Raw genomic sequence first — 19,174 nt, forward strand, 5'->3', positions numbered from 1 at the left:
TGTTTCTAGACCCTTATTCAATATATTATTGCAGGCTCTCAATTAAGCCCTTGAGTTTTTATATTTTTATTTATATTCCTTTTTTTTTTATCAGTAAATGATAAATTATATTGATCAAATGGATATGTACAGAAACTCTGGGCATACCTAAAAGGAAGGAAGCAAAATAAGACTTCCATCAAAAGTTTATCACTATTACGTCAAACCTAGGCATTCCCAGGGGCAATAAGCCATCAAACCGAAACCAAAAATTAACTAAATACCATCATTCAACCAAAAAGGAAATAAGATACCTTAGAACTCAAGTCATCACTAGAAATAATGTCATGAGATGATGGATATCCACTCTAGAATGAATCAAGGCGTAGCACCCTCCAACAGCAAGCCGTAAGACGATGAAAGCATAAGGATTCCCAAATAATCAACAACTTAGCCCGGGAACACCATCCATAAGAAAGAAGACCGAGGCGAAGCTGAAGAATAGCACACAACCACCTCTATAAGGTTAACCATGCCGATACTTGAAGACCAAATTGCCACTCGGACACTCGAACCAATACCAACACAAACCTTAACATAGCTTCAAACCACCTTCCATAGAGAAACAACTCGAAACCTTGCTGAAGAGTACCATCCCATCACAAAAGCTGCATCAAAACGTATCTCATATCTCATTCCATCTCCAGAAGGTGCACCAAAAGAAATCAATCAAAAGTCTGGATAAGCCACTAGAGAGAACTCCAAGATGATATCTCAAGAACCCAAGAATCTCCGAACCACAGAATAGTCCGAAAACCATTGAGAGAAAAGAAGGAGACAAAAACAAAGAGACTCCTGCCTCATAAAAGGTCAGATACCCATTGAAAGGAAAGAAGGAAACAAAGAGAATAATTTTGTTTTTTTTTTGCACACTACCCTTCAGGAAAAAGGAGAGTAAAAGCCCTCAAACTTAAGCAACAATCCTCAACTTAGGTCGGGTTCACAATCCACAAGTAGAAGGAAGACCAAGACCAGTTGAAGATTAGCAACTCGAACACCTCTAAGAATAAGTCACAAACCATAACAGAGGATCAATCCACCTTCTAAAGAGAATCATAACATGAAGCCTTGATGGAGAAACCATCTAAACATAAAATCTGCATCATTCCATCTCCTGTAGATGTACCAGAAGAAAACCAATCAAAAGCCAGGATAAACCATCAGAGAGAATTCCAGTAGGATATTTCAAGAATTCAAGAAACTCCAACCACCTCATAATAGTCCGAAAACCCATTGAGAGATTAGAAGGAAAAAGAAAGAAATGAAAATGGGAGGATAGAAAGGGGAAATCGGGATTTTTTTTCTACGCACTATTTTGGGTAAAATTTATTGACCAAGCCCTTGAATTTTTTCCCTATGAATTTCTAACATTGCACCATAGCAATTCATTTTATAATCATACCTCTCATTTTGTCAAATATTGTTTCCTTCATTGCATGCATGTTAAAAATAACCTACATCATTAAAAAAATGACTTTTTACTGTTTATTTTGATACTGCAATATATATTCTATTACCATAACAAATTAAGGTAGAAATATAGTGATAAGCATTTACTAAAATATTAAAAAATATTACTCATTCATTAACTTGCCCTTTTTTTAATTCAAAAAAATAAAAATAAATCAATTGGTATCATAGATGTCATTTTTTATTCTGTAAAAGTTATCAAATTAAGGTGTTCATAATTCATTGCAACCATATAAATTCATAAACTAACATCTATTATTATCTTTAAGAAATACAGAAACTTTAAAAAATAATTACAATCACATGAAGTATGCATATTTTATTACTATAAAATTAGTCAAATTATGATAAATTAAGACGTAAGTATAATAATAAGTACCCACCAAAATACTATACAAATATACTACACTTTTTAATGACTTGTACAATCTAATTAAGATATTATACCTGAAAGTATTTATTTTGAATATTTACTTTAAATTTGTCAATTAAAAAAATTAATATAAAATTTTTAAAAATTATTTATATTATAAAAAATATAAATTACTTTCACTTCTTTATCTTCCATTCTTACATTTTCTACTACCATAAATAAATAATGTACTATCTTTATTACATTTGAATACACATAGAAAATAGTTGAAGAGAGTAGCATATAAAAAGAATAAGGTCGTCCGGACCGTGAACGGATTCGCCTCCGGCCTCTGGGCACGTCGGAACCGCATGAGTTCACCGGGGTGGAAGGGGGACCGACAACTATTCTCTACGAATCAAAATAAAAGGGACTTCAGTGGAAAACGGACCGGCACATATTCCAGATTTTCAACCTCATTATCACGCCATGGTATGCGCACTTTGTCCTCCCCGTCATTCATTCTCCGCTCCTATATCAAATCCTAAACTCAATATGAGACCCTGCGCACCCCCGGCCGCTTACCTGTAATTGCGGCGACATCTCCCTTTTGGCGACGACTTCACTGCCACCGGCCTCTAGGTGAGTTCTGCCATGCTCGCCTACTCATATTAGTTTTCTATGTTTCTCGGCTATCATTACCCTCAAAAGTTCAATGCTTTAGCGGTTTTTAGGGCATTTATTTGGGATAATGCAGCATTTGTGGATCAAATGTCCTGCTTTTCTATCACTGAAACTCAAGCTTTTGTTCTCTGGTTGCCAGTTAGTCTTTTTTCTTTCCTGTTTCGTTTCAAATTTGGGATATTTGCAGCCAATGTGATTTTCTTCTATATTGGCGTGGAATGTTTATTACCTTTTAGTTATTTTGATGCGGGGGTTTGATATGATACGATAGTGATTATGATGATTTTTTTTTTTCATTCTCTCTTTTTTTTATTGGGTTTTAATGATTGAGATTTTGTTTAAAAAATTAAACCTTAGCAAATAATTTGGAGGTCATGTTTCCTTTTTTTGTTAGTTTTTCATTGAGAAATCAATTTGGAGATTGTCTTACCGTCAACGTTCTATTCTAGTTATGACTATGAAATCTTGGTGACTAATGCTTACTGTCCTTTTTTAATTTGTATGGAGGGGAGGATGGTTAATGGTTCAACTGTGCTCAATTGCTCATGCTTTCTAATAGCTAGTTACCAAAATAAAATTTCTTACTATTTGTATATTTATTGATTTTAGCAACTATTTTATAAATTTTCCAGAGTGTAATCAACAATGACTTCTAATATTCGTATTTTCTTTCAGGAAAATGGTATGAAATCGCGGGTAACTTAAAACATTAGGAGATTTCCAGGGTTGCTATTAACCTATTATTGAGGAAGAAGGTAAATCTGCAAGTTTCATTGGTCATTCATCAAATGACAATGTTACAACTCGCAGTTAGTTATTGGCTCATTGGATCAACAAAGTACTAATTTGTATGAGAGGTGAAATGAAGTTGCTTGTTGTTGAATTAAGCTATTTTGAGGGCTTCATAAAGATAAATCTTTGAAAATATTAAATGGAACAATAAAGGCTCATTTGCTTCATTGTTCAAGTGAGTTTTGTTTCTGGCTCAAGGTTAGAGGAAGAAACACTATCTTTTCTTTGAGGTTCATAGTCTCTTGACAATGCTGAAGGTTCCAGACCATCAAGTTGCCGGCCACCAAGCCTGTGATGGAAAGCTTGGACCCCTTGTGGATGATTCGGGACGCTTCTGTAAGCCCCTCCAAAGTGACGAACGTGGATCTAAAGAGGTGGCATTTTATACATCTTTTTCTTCAAATGTTCATATTCCCGAAGCAATCCGCAGATTTTTTCCCATCTTTTATGGCACTCAGATTCTGGAGGCATCTGATGGATCTGGTCCGCATCCTCACTTGGTTCTGCAAGATCTTGTCTCAAATCGCATCCATCCATCAGTTATGGATATTAAGATTGGATCCAGAACATGGTACCCGCAAGCATCTGAAGATTACATGCATAAATGCCTTCAAAAAGACAGAGAAACCACTAGCTTGCCATTAGGTTTTAGGATTTCTGGGTTGCAGGTTTATGGGAGCAAAGAATCAGGATTTTGGAAGCCTGGAAAGGAGCTTATCAAGAACTTTACTGCAGATGATGTTAGGTTAGTTTTGAGGAAATTTGTTTCTTCTTACTTGTCTAGTGATTCTGGTTCAGATCCAGATTGTTCTCTGGCATCGACTGTTTATGGTGGTTCCTCAGGGATTTTGGCACAGTTACTAGAACTCAAGGCATGGTTTGAGGATCAGACTATTTTCCATTTCTACTCATGCTCAGTTCTTATGTTGTATGAAAAGGAGGCAGTGTTGAAAGGAAGGAGTTCAGGTGCTGAAGTGAAGCTTATTGATTTTGCACATGTTGTGGAAGGTGAAGGGGTAATTGATCACAACTTCTTGGGTGGACTTTGCTCTTTAATAAAGTTTATCTCAGAGATACTTACTGGCATTAATTAATCATAGCTTCTTGGGATGGACTTTGCTATTTCGTGAAGTTTGTCTCAGAGATACTTATCACTCGGAATGTGTACGCAACCAAATCCTTCTTGAGCTCTGAAAAGATTTGTTTCTGTACCAATTATGGTGCAATTGAACTGCAGAAAACTTTTATTGAGTCTTCTGACTCATCTGCTATATTTTCTGCTTATGTACTGCATTTCACTAGCATTTTGGAATCTGGATTTTTTTTTTCCACTCATATTCACTGAATATGTCTATTGACTTATTGAGATTGCTGAAAATTAAAATCAGTTGTTGAACAAGTTTTAATTCCATGGTATTCCTGCATTCCTTGTTGGAATCTTGGGATTCTTTTTACCGAGAAAGGTTTGGTAAACACAAGTACTAAATTTTGATATTTCTTTGTCATTGCATAAATACTGTCCTATCTTTTATGGCTTATATTTTCGCATAGCACTTCTTTTCAGCTGCATGTAAAGGCTATAAGTATTGATTATTAATTCAGCACACAAAATAATGCATTTTCACTTTCATTCTTTTATCGTCTTTAGATAATTTTATTAAATGTGAATGAATGAAATGTTTTTTTTCTTGCCCCTTTTTGCTACCTGGTAAAAATAGTGCTGCCTGAACTTCTAAAGGACGTTCCTCCATTAATATGCTTATTGGTTGATTCTTCTTTATTTTATTTATTTCTAGGGGTATGTTTCTCCAATAGAAAAAGCCTTGGGAGGTTTAGGGTTGCCTCTAGGTGACCTGTCAGACACTCAAGTTATTTGCATAGGAGCTGATAAAGGGAAGAATGAGATGAGAATGTGAAGTGTAGCACAATTTATTTGTATCACAAAATACATTTGAAGTACTTCTCCATTTTACCGAACCTGCTTTAACTTTGTGCGTTACATCCTCTTCAATTTCTTCTTCAACTTGCATTATAGATCAAAGGTATTGAAATTTATGAGTGTTATTTATTTCTTCATCACAGTGATTTAAAAGGTGTAGTTGAGGCACGTCTTGAGGCGATTGGAGCCTAAAACGTCCTAAGGCGTAAGTGGAAATGTGTAATTCTACAAAGGTGTACGCATCAGGTGAGAAGGTGTACGCATCAAGTGTAAAGGCTCACCTTTTTACGCCTCAAATGTCAAGGCGTACGCTTTTCTCCCTCTCTCTCCCGCGAAGCTTCTTCTCCTTTGCTTTCTCGACAAAGCCCTAAAATCTTTGGTCAACTACCCTTTCTCATAGTTTCATCGTGTGATTCATAAGTTTAATTTCACGAGAGTTATTACAATTTTGAAGATCTTTATTTTTTTGTTAAGTAACTTCGCCATTTTCTTTTATGTCTTCTTTCTTAACCAAGACAATATCATCCACACTTTTTATAAATTTTACATTACCTAAGTCCTTATTCTTTCCTTCTCTAGCTCTAGCAAGTTTAAATATCTCTTTCCACTTCTTCTGTATCTAATATGTCATACAAATTATTAAATGATCTATGTTTAGCTTTACTAATAGCCTTTTTTGCATCTTTTATCACCTCTTTATACTTTTCAAAATAATCCATGTTTCTACATTTTTTGCCATGTTTTATACCAAATTCTTTTTGTCTATATGGATTTTTGGACATTTTGATCCCACCACCAACTTTCTTTGCAATTCAAAAATCTTCCTCTTGATTCATTTAAAATCTCTTTTGCTATTTTTTTAATAGAGCTAGCTATTTTACTCTAAAGAGTATTTGTGTCTATACCATCATCTACAATCCAATCACCATCTTTGATCATTTAATCTTTAAATTTTATTATATTTTCTACCTTTAGGTTCCATCACCAAATTCTCTTATATAGGTTTATTTTATCCTTTTTCTTTCAGTTTTTTTAATACATATATCACACTAAAACTTTGTTTCGCAGTTAAGCGTTCGCCAGGGATAACTTTACAATCGTTACATGAGAAACAATCTATCATCCTAGTCAAGAAAAAATCTATTTGCCTTTCATTTTGTACACTTTTAAAGGTTATTAAGTGTTCTTCTCTCTTCTTAAGGCAAATATTCATTGTAATAAAATCATATGACATAGTGAAGTCTAAGATCATCTCCCCAGACTCATTTTTGTCTCCATATTCATATCCGCAATGTATTGTCTCATAGTCTTTATTATCCCTTCCAATGTATCCACTCAAATATGCTTTTATGAATATTTTCTCAGTCATTGATATGCCTTGTATAATATTGTCCGTATTTTCCCAAAATTGTCTCTTAAGAATTTTTGCTAAGCCTATTCGAGGAGCAGAAGCACTAATGATATTTATTTTCTCTTGGCCTAAGACCATCTTGATTTTTATAATTCTGTCCCCTACTTTATTTACATCTACAATGCTATTTTTTAAGTTTTTGTTTACAAGAATTCCTACCTCATTCTTATGTTTTTCTTTTTTAGTGTACCAAAGTTTAAATCCTGATTTATCAATTTCTCTAGCTTTCTCTCCCACCCACTTAGTTTCTTGAAGGCAGGTTATATTAATTTTTCTTCTAATCGTTATGTCCACAATTTTTGTGCTTTTACCCGCAAATATGCTTATATTCCAAGTTGCTAATCTAATCCTAGTCTCCATAACTAACTTCTTTACTTGCTCACGTCTAGAATGATACAGGAACCTTCACATATTTGACTTCGTACCTGGGTGTTGACTCGGCGCATTACTTTGGGGTGATGATCTAGTCCCTCCTCACCCACTTTTCACTACACTTGGGTGGTATAAGTGCAGCGCGTTGCTCGTAGGGGGCACTCTAGTGAATATTTGGTAATAATTCATATCAGTCTATCAAATTTTACGCTGTCTGTTAGTTACCTAATGCAACCCTTCTCCTTTACTCGGGCTTGGGACCAGCTATGTGTGAAAAGATTAGGTCATTAAGTGCATCACAGGCGGAGTTAAGCTAATTATTATTTTTAAAGGCATAGATGAGGCGTGCTTTAGGGCAACGTGAATGAAAAATGCCTCTCGGCGCATTTGTGAATTCACAACTCAAAGGCTTTCACCTTTTGGTATTAGGTGTATGTCAACATAAAAAACTTGCCTTTTATGCAGAATTTAGTTAGGCATACGCCTTATGGAAAGAGAAGATAGACAATTGTTCGAATTGCTCGTGACCATTTTAGATGTTCAATACTGGTTCAAATTGTCGACAAACTTCAGATCTTCTCTAAATCTCTATACTCTATCAGCCTTTGCCTTCTTAGTTGACCTCCATCAAAGATCTAATTCAGATCTTTGACACTTGAGCCTCTTTCTTCTCCAGCGGCTTCTCTTTCACTTTGGCAAGCTACAATGTCTAGAAGATGATAGAGAGAATTGTTTTTTGTTTGTGTGTGTGTGTGTGTGTGTATGTGAGAGAGAGTTGAGGCAGTAAATGTTGTGTTTAAATATATATATTTTTAATTTTATTTTTACCAATGTAGCTCTTGTTAAACAGGAAAGGACACTAGTTAGATGGGCGCAATGGTAGTTGCCTTGTATTGCATGGGCAAGTACCCCATAGGCAGCTTGAGTTCTGAGTTTTAGACTTTCTAATTTGCTTTAGGGGTAAAGTTTGCATGACAGGTTTTATTTTAATTTTTAATAAAATCCATATTATCTTTGATATCTATGATTTCTTTATATATTTAAAATAAAAAATTAAATACCCAAAATTTTTGCACCCCAATGCCTTGAGGCTTATGCCTCATCCAGTCTGGAGTAAACTGTCTCGTGTAGTGGTCTTGGGCCCAAATTTGATGAGGTATTGTTTGCTTTGGCCCGTTGGCCTCACGAGTTTGTTCTGTAAAAGGCACCTCCCATAGTTGGAGCCCAAATCATCCTTATAAGCCCAAGATCTCCCTAGTACACATCCTATGTGGGACTGAGACATGCTCTCTCTTCCAATCTTTGACGCCCTCATTAGGGTGGTTTACACCTCTTTGTAGGATCCACCCACATGATAGTACTCCCAGGGTGGCTCTGATACCAAATGTAATGGTCTTGGGCCTAACTTTGGTGAGGTATTGCCCTCTTGTCTCATAGGTTTGTCCTATAAAAGACGCTTCCTTTAGTTGGAGCCCATAGCATCCTTATCAGCCCAACTGCCCAAGATCTCCCTAGTATACATCCAATGTGGGACTGTGACAACTTGCCTTATGATTTTTCCTTTTAAAACACTAGAACCAATGATTACAAAGTTGTCCTTGCGAATTGCAACTTGTGCAGTCTCTAAGCCCACCCACTCCTTTTGAACCAATTGCGTGTTGATGAAGGGGAAGGCTTAGAAATCATGAACTAAGCCTTTATAGAATTTTGTTCTCAACTGATTACAAAACTTGACCCTCAGGCATTAAGCCTGACCTTGCTGAGCTCAAGGAGAAGAGAGAAAAGGATAGAGTGGTTAGAGCTCCCTTTGGTGGACACTTGTGGGATTTGATAACCCCATTCTTTAAAAACATAGTGGAGAGTGTCAGCAAAGAAACACAAATAATTCTACCTCCTCCCCAAGCATTTTGATGGTCTTTTCATGGACACTTCCCTTCTTACTGTCGTCTGTTTGCACCTTATGAAGCCCTCCAAACATTCCTAGTGAATCAGCTTTTTCCTGAACTGGATGGTGGCCTAATGGGCACGAATCAATGAATCAACGAAGTCCTCCAAACATTCATGGTCATCCAAACATTCTTATGAAGTGCTTCTTCTTTAGTTTTGTTGGAACTTGAATTCCCTGAGGTCACCTCACTTCAATCTCTAACATTAATGGAGTTTGGATCCCCTCACTGAAAGAACTGTTGGGAAGAGGGAAAGGACTGATTGTCCCAACTTCCCCTCTCTTAAAAAAAGTTCTCCTCATGAGATGTTGAAGCACCTTGAGTCTGTCCAGCCACTCTTAGGCTAGCCTGTCATCCATCACATCCCTTCTAGAAGTTGAGATAATGTTCTATTTTTTCTTGTAGCTTCTTGTTTTGAATATTTGGAATAACCATTCTACATACCTGGCTGTATGATTGAAGCCTGTCTTGAGGAGATGTTCATTTTGTTTTCTTATGTTGTGGTTTACGGTTTACCTCGAAAGACATCCTCTTGTGAGGTTTCGCTGCAGCTTCATCCCTTTTCTAGTAGGCGGTTAAGGCTCAACTAGCTGCTTATTTAATCCCAACATCTCTTCACAAGTCCAGGCTTAGGATTTATTTCCTAGATTGTATAGTTCGTTCTAATGTCATCTTTAGTTTCTGGATTCACTTCAAGTAGTGAATCTTAAGTTATCTCGAAGGCAACCCAAAGGGGGGCAGGGTAAATTGGATCTAATTAAAAATTACAGGCTTAATTAAAAAATTAGGACAACCAATAGCACAAATGAAAGCAATTTAAAGAGAGTAAGGGAAGAAGGAAAGCAAACTCTTTATAAAGTAGTTTGGCTTTTCAAGCCTATGTTCACTCTCTCAAGGCCTTAACACCTTGAGATTTCACCATACCATACTGAAGTTTTGTTACAATCCCCTTTCTTTCATGGAGGCAATGACACCAAACTTTACAATTATGAAGAAAATATAAACAGAGTCCTCATAAGGATAGCTTTACAATATGAAGTAGAACTTGCATATTTTAAACTCTCAAAGAAGGCGTATCAAGTTATGACACAAGGAGTTTTTAAAAAATCTCTCTAATTGTCTCAATACTATTCTTTGGGGCTAAGAGGGCATATATATGAGATTTGTGGTCCAAGTGTATGTTTTTGCCTGTTTGTGTTAATTGATCTGATGAGTTGACCTAGCCATTAATGCACAAAGTTCACCTACCTGAAAAGCAACATCGGTTGACCTCCAGTCAACTGTCCAACTGCCTTGGTTGGTAGGCTAGAATAGCACAAGGCATTCCTTTTTTTTAAAAAAATATATATTTTTCTTTCTTGTGCCATATTATGATAATCCGTATGGAGTCTAAGCACAATTGCAATACAAATACACCTACATATTTAAAATAAAATGGCCTTCAAGCTTTCTCAATTTTCTATTTCTGATGATTTAAAACCCCGTCGAAAACGTAACTCAAACTCAAAGCCATTAGTCATTATAATTTAGTATCATCAAAATTTAGTTAATGAAACCTTGTAGCCAACATCTTGGATTTCTACCCTTAAATCTTCCAGCTTTGCTGGAGTGGCCTCCAGGTCTTTAACTGAGCCGTTACAACCCTGGGGACCCTAATTACAAATTGGATGCCAGTAAGGCTTTTATGGACCCTGGCCATCCTCTGATACACATACAGATGACTTAGTTGATTGAAGACTGGCCTCCAGATCCTTTAGCTGAGCCATTACAACCTTGGGTATCCTATTTATGAATTGGAGCCAATAAGGCTTGTATGGACCCTGGCCGCCATCCTCTATTACACATTCAGACGACTTATTTGCTCGAAGCAGTTAACCTTTGGAGGTCCATTCAAAGTTCCATTTAACAATCTCCCCTTTTTAGGAATTTTTCATTGTTCTCAAACTCATTCCTTGTTCCTGGTGTTTTCCTAGTAAATGGGACCTAGATAGTTCTGTGCATGCCCAATCCAACCTTTTCTTCTGGGCTGGTTGGTTCTTTAGCAAGAGGTACCCAACAGGCTTTCCACATTTGGACTTTGCTCCTGCCCTTCTAACAGTGCCTGATTGTACATTATATAACTTATCTTCTACAGAATTTGAAGTTTTCACGCATGGTTTCTACATTTTACATCAGCAATTTTAATTTCATTGTCATCATTCCAGAAGACTATGGTTGATGCAAAGACAATGGAATGCATCTGTTCAAATGAATCTAGCCCGTCTGACAAAGCATTATAACTAGAAATAGATTCTATTGCAATGAAGGCATATATGGAAGTTTTCTTTCCCAATAGCTTAATTAAGATTACTCCTATGGTCCCTAGAAGCAATGCTGGAGAAGTCGTATATTATACATTTGAAAGGGATTAAATACAATTCAGATTTGCATAATTTTTTTAGCATCTCTGAGGTTAGGATATTGACTGCTGTCCATTATCATCCAATACCTTGTTAAAAGGCTTTCGATCCATATAGACTCTTATGTACTTATGGTTTTGTGCCGTTATACCTCCTTAAGGGTTTCTTGGATACAATTGTATCCCCCAGGTTTTTTGTAGATTCCCTGTACCCTGCATACGCGGGAGCTTTGTGCATCGGGCTGCCCTTTTTTTTTTTTGGTTTTTTTAGAGATTACCACTTGATATGCCTCTGCATTTTTTTCTTGCGTCTCTTGGCTCGATTTTGTGCTTACATATTATTATATGCATAAACATGAAAATGAGTCACTTTTTTAGCTGCTCCTTGAATCTTTAGAGTGATTTCACTAATGTTCCTTGAATACCAGCATTTTTTTTTTTTTGAAAAAAAATGATTGCACCAAATGACATCATTTTTCCTTAATATTGATTGATATGTGTACTTGCCATGCTAGTGAATTGAAAGCAGAAATGCTATGGGCAATCAATTGATCAAGAGGATCTTAACTAGCCATTACGAGTTAACAATTCCTTCATTGTGAAAAGTTAGGAATTAGATTATGGGAAGTACAGTGATTCCCTGTTCCATAGTGTGCAATGGTGGGTATTATCAAGTGTAAATTTTTCTAATGGCTCCTATGAGGTATTCAGCATGGGATAATGACTCCAAGGCTAAGATTACAGTTAAGGGATTGTTTTGGGCACTTACTGCTTTTGAGCCTGAAACTAATAGTTAAAGCTTACCGATGGATTTTTCTTGTCTGCCATGGATGCTCTCCATATCAACTCTATTCTGTTTTACCTCTCCACAGAAACACCACGTAATATATTTTATAGTTTGTTCTATTCACAATTAACTTTTCCTTATATTTGCTTGTTTTTAATAAATGGAGTTTGGATATTGTTTTCAACTGAAGCTGCTGATCTCTGGGTATTAATTTCAGTCATTTCTTTTTTCACTCCCATTTTATTTTTTATTTATTTATTTCACTTGTGATCTAGTGTAGCTTTGAACTCTCAGAATCTGTGCTGAGGCCCTGTGGATCAACTTAGAGTTGATTTGAGGTTTGGGTAACAGTGGCAGCTGTACAGAGTACCAGAATTCTTTTCCTACCTGCAGCTGGCTCGAGATGTTTACATTTAGCAATTTGTTTTTTGCTCATCTGTAGCTCCAGTTTATGAAAAACTAGAACTCAAATATTTTTTGTTTATAAACTGATAAATGCCATCTTGACAAAAAGAGATGCCTGTAGTTATTTAATTTTGTTTTATAGCTGAATTAAGGATTTGTAATTCGTAAAAAGCTGTAATTCCTTGCTCTTTAAAAGCTGCCTTTTCAGGACATGAGGAAAACAAACATTTACTGTTATAACTGTGTCCCACCTCTCAGGAATCTCAGGACACAAGGAAAAACTAGTGTTTTAACTATGTCCCACCTCTCAGGAATCAAATTGCAATTTCCATAAGATAACTATTAGTGTTTTAAAGCATGGACAATTTAAAACTCTCTAAATTATCAGAATAGTATTATAAATGCTACTTCTGATAAAATTTGTTCCCACTGTTGGTACCTGTTTTTTTTTTTGGTTAAATGAATTTTAGTCTTACCTTTAGGTTTAATGTGTGCTAAGTCTGTATTATTATAGTTTGTAGTGTTTAGTATTGACACAATCTTGAAACCCCTTCCTCCTGCCTTGGCATATAATCAGAGTTTTTTCCCGTTTTATCTTTATTTTAAAATAATATATTAAATAATATCCTGTTTGGGAAAATATTTCCTAGAATGACTCTGATGTTTAAAGGGCCAGGGCAGTTGAGACGGCGACACGTGGCAAGCATATCTCACTAGACCATCTAGCGAGATTTGCCTGAAAATAAAACGGCACCTAACTCCATCAATTAATAGCCACTCCCATTTTCACTTGTCTTCCTTCCCTTTCTTTCCCTCCAACCTACCCAACAACAGGGAGGGCGGTGCTGTGAATGCAGACCCCAATGCTTCCGACCAACATCAGGAAGTAGTCTAGCGCGTCAGCAGCCGCGAACAAGCCGGCGAACGAAGCTTTGCTTTGTTTTCCGGTGAACGAAGCTCTGCTCTGTTTTCAGGCTGCTATGATGTTGACATACTTGCTGCGTTTGATGATGCTATCAAAGATGGAGTTGACGTATTGTTGGTGTCTCTGGGTTCTTGTCTTCCTCAGGAAAATTATTTCAATGATTCCATCTCTGTGGGATCATTCCACGCTACTACCCTTGGAAATGAAGGCCTCTGCAGAAATCATCCCTGCTTCCGAAGCTCATGCCGAGTACATCACTCCTTATCAATCCAGGTGAAGCTTAAAGTATTTGGGAGTTAAGTAGAGTTCATATCTTTAGATGTTAATGGAGATGGTAATCCACCTTTTTTATCTTTTTTTTTTTTTCACTTTTTTGTTTTCTTCTAGTTTCTTCTTGGAGAGTTCCTTGAGTGGTACCAAAGCCAAAGGGAAGGTCGTGGTATGCCACAATGGTGATGAAACAATTTCAAGGGTGGAACAGAGCAAGGTAGTCAAAGAAGCTGGTGGAGTTGGGATGATATTTGTGGATGAAGCATATATTGGCATTGGATTTCCCTTTCCGATCCCTGGTGCTAGCGTTGGAAGGACCACAGGGAATAAGATTTTGTCATATGTCAATGAAATGCGGTTTGTTCTCTAGTATATCAATGTTCGCCGGTGACCACGAACAAGCCGGCGAACGAAGCTCTGCTTTGTTTTCCGGTGGATGGATTTGACATTTTGGGAAGTGGGTTCTGGCCAGAGGTGGAAAGTTCCATTTCTTCCATTTCTTCTATTGCAGATGGCCGTTTTTTATTTTCAGGCAAATCTCATTGGATGGTCTAGCGAGGCTTGCTTGCCATGTGTTTAACAAATCTCACTGGACCAAGCAGCGAGATTACGTTAGAGTCATTCTGGGAAATATTTTCCTAAACAGGGTATTATTTAATATATTATTTTAAAATAAAGATAAAACGGAAAAAAAACTCCATATAATCATTTATAGTTTCAGGCTCAAAAGCAGCAACGTGCCTAAAATCATTTTATAGTTTCTGCTAGATTAACTTGAGTATTTATTTTCCAACATTTTATATTATCCTCTGTTTTGGTTGATGAGGAAGATGCCTTTTTTTCTCCCTACATAATTCTATGACCAGCTTGCCATACAAAAAATCAACCATTTCTTTTCTCTAGAACATCCACTGTTTTCTCTTGCTTCTGCTGAATTGATGTATCTTTTTTCTCGAGAATAGCAAATGAGTATCTGTTTTCTCTAGAATAGCAAATGTACCCTTGAAACTCAAACACAACTTCGCATAATGAGTGCAAAATGAAAAGTAAGCATGTAAGGATTACTTATGCTGCATCTTTTCCTCCACACTGATATATATACCACTTTTTTGTATTGCTGCTTTTCATTCTAGTGTACCCTAGCTGTAGTAACCCGATCAAAATAAAATAAAATAAAATAAAAATAAAAATAAATAAATAATAAATACTAAATAATAATAAATAAATAAATAAATAAATAAATAAAGAGATATTTTGGAGGAGATATTTTGGAGAAGATATTTTGAAAGGAGATATTTTGAGATACTTATATATAAATATCTTAGAGGAGATATTTATTTAGATTACTTAAAGGCTAAGTTAGGTTTTATTCTCTAAACTCTCGCATTCTCTCTCTCTCTCTCTCTCTCTCTCTCTCTCTAGGATTTCGCCCTATCCGTTACTGGAATCCACGATTTGTCGTTACCACGTGGGTCAGGAGGAGAATCGCTACGTTTATTGTGGAACGGATCTTTGTTTGTGGAATTTTGGGATTTTCCCTAAAATCGAGGTATCTGAATTCGGTTTCGGTTCGGTAGATCGGTAGTATAGGAAATTATATTGAAATATTGTTCTTCGGTTTTTAGGTTTTGGGGACCCCCGAGGTCGTTGTTTTTGATCGGTTCGTTCGTGTTTCGATTTTAGGTTTAAGGTAAGGGGAAATTGATTATAACAGTTACTTCGTAAAACTAAACCGCTAAAAAGATAGTTTACATTCATATGATTGATTTGACTGCTATTTTACTAAATTTCACCGCGTTGAAATGTCGAGTTTCGTGATTTTACGGTTTTGGTAAAAATACGGGTATTGGCGTATGGTCTCCAAATGTTTCAAAACTTTTTTATTTGTATTATTATGTATGTAAGAGATGCCTGAATCCCTTATTTTTATTTAAATGGTGTTTATTGTATTATATAATATATAGCGGATTTTTTTTTAAATTAGTGTGACATGTGGATGAAAATGAACTTGTGAACATTTGATATTATTGATATGGATTATGGGAACGGAGTTCCAAATTGTTATACTGGAAAATGCTGAAAAATAGGTGTCGGTTATATATCGTGCTAATTATGCAAAAAGGGTAAACTGAGAGGGTATGTGCCTGTTTATACTAGATATGGATATATGAATTTGTGAAAATACTTGAATTGCACAGGTTATCATGTTTTGTTATAAATTGTATATATGATAAGTGGAACCACAACTTGCGACTATTGGAGTTGAAAGGTACCACCACCTAAGGGGTTGAAAGATACTACCAACTAAGGAGTTGAGAGATACTACCGAACTGGAGTTGAAATACTTCAGGGTAAAGAGGTTTATAATCCCGATACCAAAAGGCTCGGATTTCGTTGCCAGTGAGTACAGTGCAACTACACACGCTAAACGGTGTGGGTACAAAGATGGTCGGCTTGCAGGAGTTTGTAATCACTGGTGAATAATGGACCAGGGGAGGCAGTCGGACTATGTAGAGATACATGACAGTGCCTGCACTAACAGGGCATTGTTAGAGATATTAGTGCACAACCCGTGTAACGGGGTAAAATAGACATTATTTGTGATACCAAGCTGTTGGTTGTTCTATATTCATATACATGATTTAAAAGCTGATATGGAAAAACGGTATTGTTTATATTGATATATGTGTTGTGCTTCAGTATTGAAAACTTTTGTTTTATATGGATATATGTTTTAAATTGAAATACTCACATGTGGTCACACACTGATTGTAATACTTTCTTCCTTACTAAGAAGTGTCTCACCCCTATACAACCTCTATTTTCAGGTCCTTTAGGACGTCGGTCTTAGTTGCTAGAGCGACTGGGAGGGTGGTTTTTGGTTTAGTTGTGTAAGTATTCGGTTATATAATAAACTTAGTTAGAAACATCTTTTTGGAGGTTGTAAACACTGATTTATGTATTAAGTTGGATGTTTGAAAATTTAAGAATACAGTTGGTAGACTTTGGTATATACCTAGTATAAATCCCGATGAATATTTATGTTTTTCCGCGACATTTAAATCCCAGTTTTGTATGATTTACACCTATATGTCCCTGTTTAGGGCGGGTTGTTCATGTATGTCTATCAGGTACAGGTTATTATGTATGTAGGTTGGCAACCTGAGTCTGTTTAAAGGGCTGGATCGTTACACTAGCAGTTTACTAAATTTGAACAATGAGAAGCAATCCCTTCACCTGCTCATTCATAGCTGACTCTAAGCATAGAACTTGAGCTTGATGAGAAATTATTAGCTTTGGCTGACAGGCTCTTGACCATGTCATTTTTCAGAGAATTAGTTAAAATTTTGCCCCATATGTCAAGCCCTTCACCAGCCCATTTACACTCGCTGGATTTTATCAATGGCTTAATTTTCATACCCGTCATATATTTTTTATGATGGATGTATACAATTTTAACTTTTCTGCAGAGGATGCGTCATGCATGTCTGAATTAGAGCATACAGAAACTACTATTCCGAGAGCTAACCAACATATATGGTCCATTCTTCCTGTTATGGATAACAAGGCATGGCCCATCCTTTTAATGAATTAATGGTTATTTACTTCCTATTCTCCTATCAATGACTATCTTCGACCATTTTACCCACTCTGAATATTGTTTATTCTTTCATATGATTAGAATCTATGGTGCAGAATATCATGCAAGATTAGCATTTGCAATTAAGTATATATATGTTTTCTTTTGAAAAGTTGAAATTTAGGGGATGTTTGTTCGAATTGAATGAACTGTAAACAGGACCAGTTCACTGACTGGGTTAAAAATTAAGACACCAGTCATGTTTGGGTGGACATCTTAAATCTTTCTTATTGCCTCTTATTTGGTCGACATCAGGATTGATGCCTAATCCCATTCCGATACAGTACAGTGCTCTCTCATCGTCATTCTCTCTCATCAACACAGTTAGGCGTAAATCCTTTACTTCTGCCATAAACAGCCAAGGTTCTAGAAATTTTGAAAACATGAAGAACGCCTGTGTTAATCTTGCAACAGATTCAAACCCCAGCCCAATGAATGCTGTTTCAATTTTCAAGTTAATTAGGATTGCTTTGGTCAGATCAGTAATTTGTCATTGTACATAATTATTTTTTTGGGAACCTAGGTTTGAAGAAGATGATTATGATGTGATCATAATGTTGAGGAATGCATAAGCTGCTACAACTACACATCCAAGCATCAAGTCAGGAGTCCACAACAAATTAACGCTGATATTGACTTATAATAACTAGTAAGAGATATGGGCCATACCCCTCTTTGCAGAGTTTTTTTTTGCATTGGATATTGTAGTAGTTAATTTATTTCCATATTCATTTGTTTTTCATGGTGATTATTGCGTAGTGTGTTTTGTGGAGATGGTTTGAGCATTTCCCAATTTAAAATAACAATCGAGCATTTTTACTTGCTTATATTTTCAAAATTCAAATAATTTCTTTCCATACATTAAATAATTTCTGTTTACAAGTTTTCTTATGTCATGTTTGGTTTAGGATGGTAAAAAAATGTAATGAAAATTTGAATGGCAAGCATAATAAAATCAAATATCAAATGATAAATATTATTTTCTCCTCCAATCCTATTTTCCAATATTGATGATGAGATTAACCAGGTGGAGGTGGACTTGGCCTCTCAGTCAGATTAAGCAGTTCAAACATAAAAATACACATAATTTAGTTAGTTCTTTAAATGCCAATGATGCATTTTTTCAAATCTCATTAAATGTTATATGTACTTGAGTTTATTTATGGTCACTTATTTAATGCATTGATGAAAAATGGAAGTTGCTCACTTTTTCTTTTTCTTGCTTTGTTGGTGAGAGTGATGATTGGGTTTGGGTTTGGGTTTGAGTTTGACACTTTGAATATTAGAATTAAAGAGTATTTTGTTGTTATTTTTAATCGATGCATTGTTATGATGCTAAGACTTTCAAGTCATTTGGCTCATAACATCTTTTAAGATTTTTGGGTATGTGATTTTTTTTCATGTTTATTTGAGCATAAGAATCTAATGTGCTGGGAAGGTTCATAATTTGGGAATGAAAGATTTTCCATAAAAGATGGGCATTCTATTCTTACCTTCCCCAATGAACAAATTTTATGGAAATTCTATTTTTAAAAAATCTTACTTTTTGGACCTAATAGCTCTCACTATTTTGACTTTTGGATAACAATGCCCCTATAGTATAATATAATCACATTCTATTATTATATTTTAAATAATAAATTATTAGTAAAATAAAATTAAGAAAGTTAAACTAGCATAAATATTAATTATTTTTAATTAGAAATTTATATATATATATATATATGTATATAATTTCAATTAA

At 35.6% G+C, this 19,174-nt stretch overlaps 1 protein-coding gene across 5 annotated transcripts; it reads left to right on the forward strand.

The window, feature by feature from the left end:
* Positions 1-2,129: 2,129 nt before the first annotated feature.
* Positions 2,130-18,181, forward strand: LOC131155407 (inositol polyphosphate multikinase beta-like). Of its 5 annotated transcripts, none has more exons than XR_009136815.1 (3): positions 2,173-2,503; positions 3,221-4,501; positions 17,954-18,181. XR_009136815.1 is itself a non-coding variant. In XM_058108502.1 (2 exons), the coding sequence occupies exon 2, from the start codon at positions 3,586-3,588 to the stop codon at positions 4,429-4,431; it is 846 nt and encodes a 281-aa protein (XP_057964485.1). In that variant the 5' UTR covers positions 2,130-2,503; positions 3,221-3,585; the 3' UTR covers positions 4,432-4,736. The 5 variants fall into 5 exon arrangements, 1 of the variants encoding a protein (XP_057964485.1); XR_009136816.1 differs by lacking the exon at positions 17,954-18,181 and adding an exon at positions 16,619-16,801; XR_009136813.1 differs by lacking the exon at positions 17,954-18,181 and adding an exon at positions 12,471-12,820.
* Positions 18,182-19,174: the final 993 nt, after the last annotated feature.

Source organism: Malania oleifera, chromosome 1 (genome assembly GCF_029873635.1).
Source record: "Malania oleifera isolate guangnan ecotype guangnan chromosome 1, ASM2987363v1, whole genome shotgun sequence".
Lineage (NCBI taxonomy): Eukaryota > Viridiplantae > Streptophyta > Magnoliopsida > Santalales > Ximeniaceae > Malania > Malania oleifera.

What these genes read in the sequence shown, in the direction of transcription:
- LOC131155407 (XM_058108502.1), top strand. Translation starts at nt 3,586, where the DNA reads ATGCTGAAGGTTCCAGACCATCAAGTTGCCGGCCACCAAGCCTGTGAT.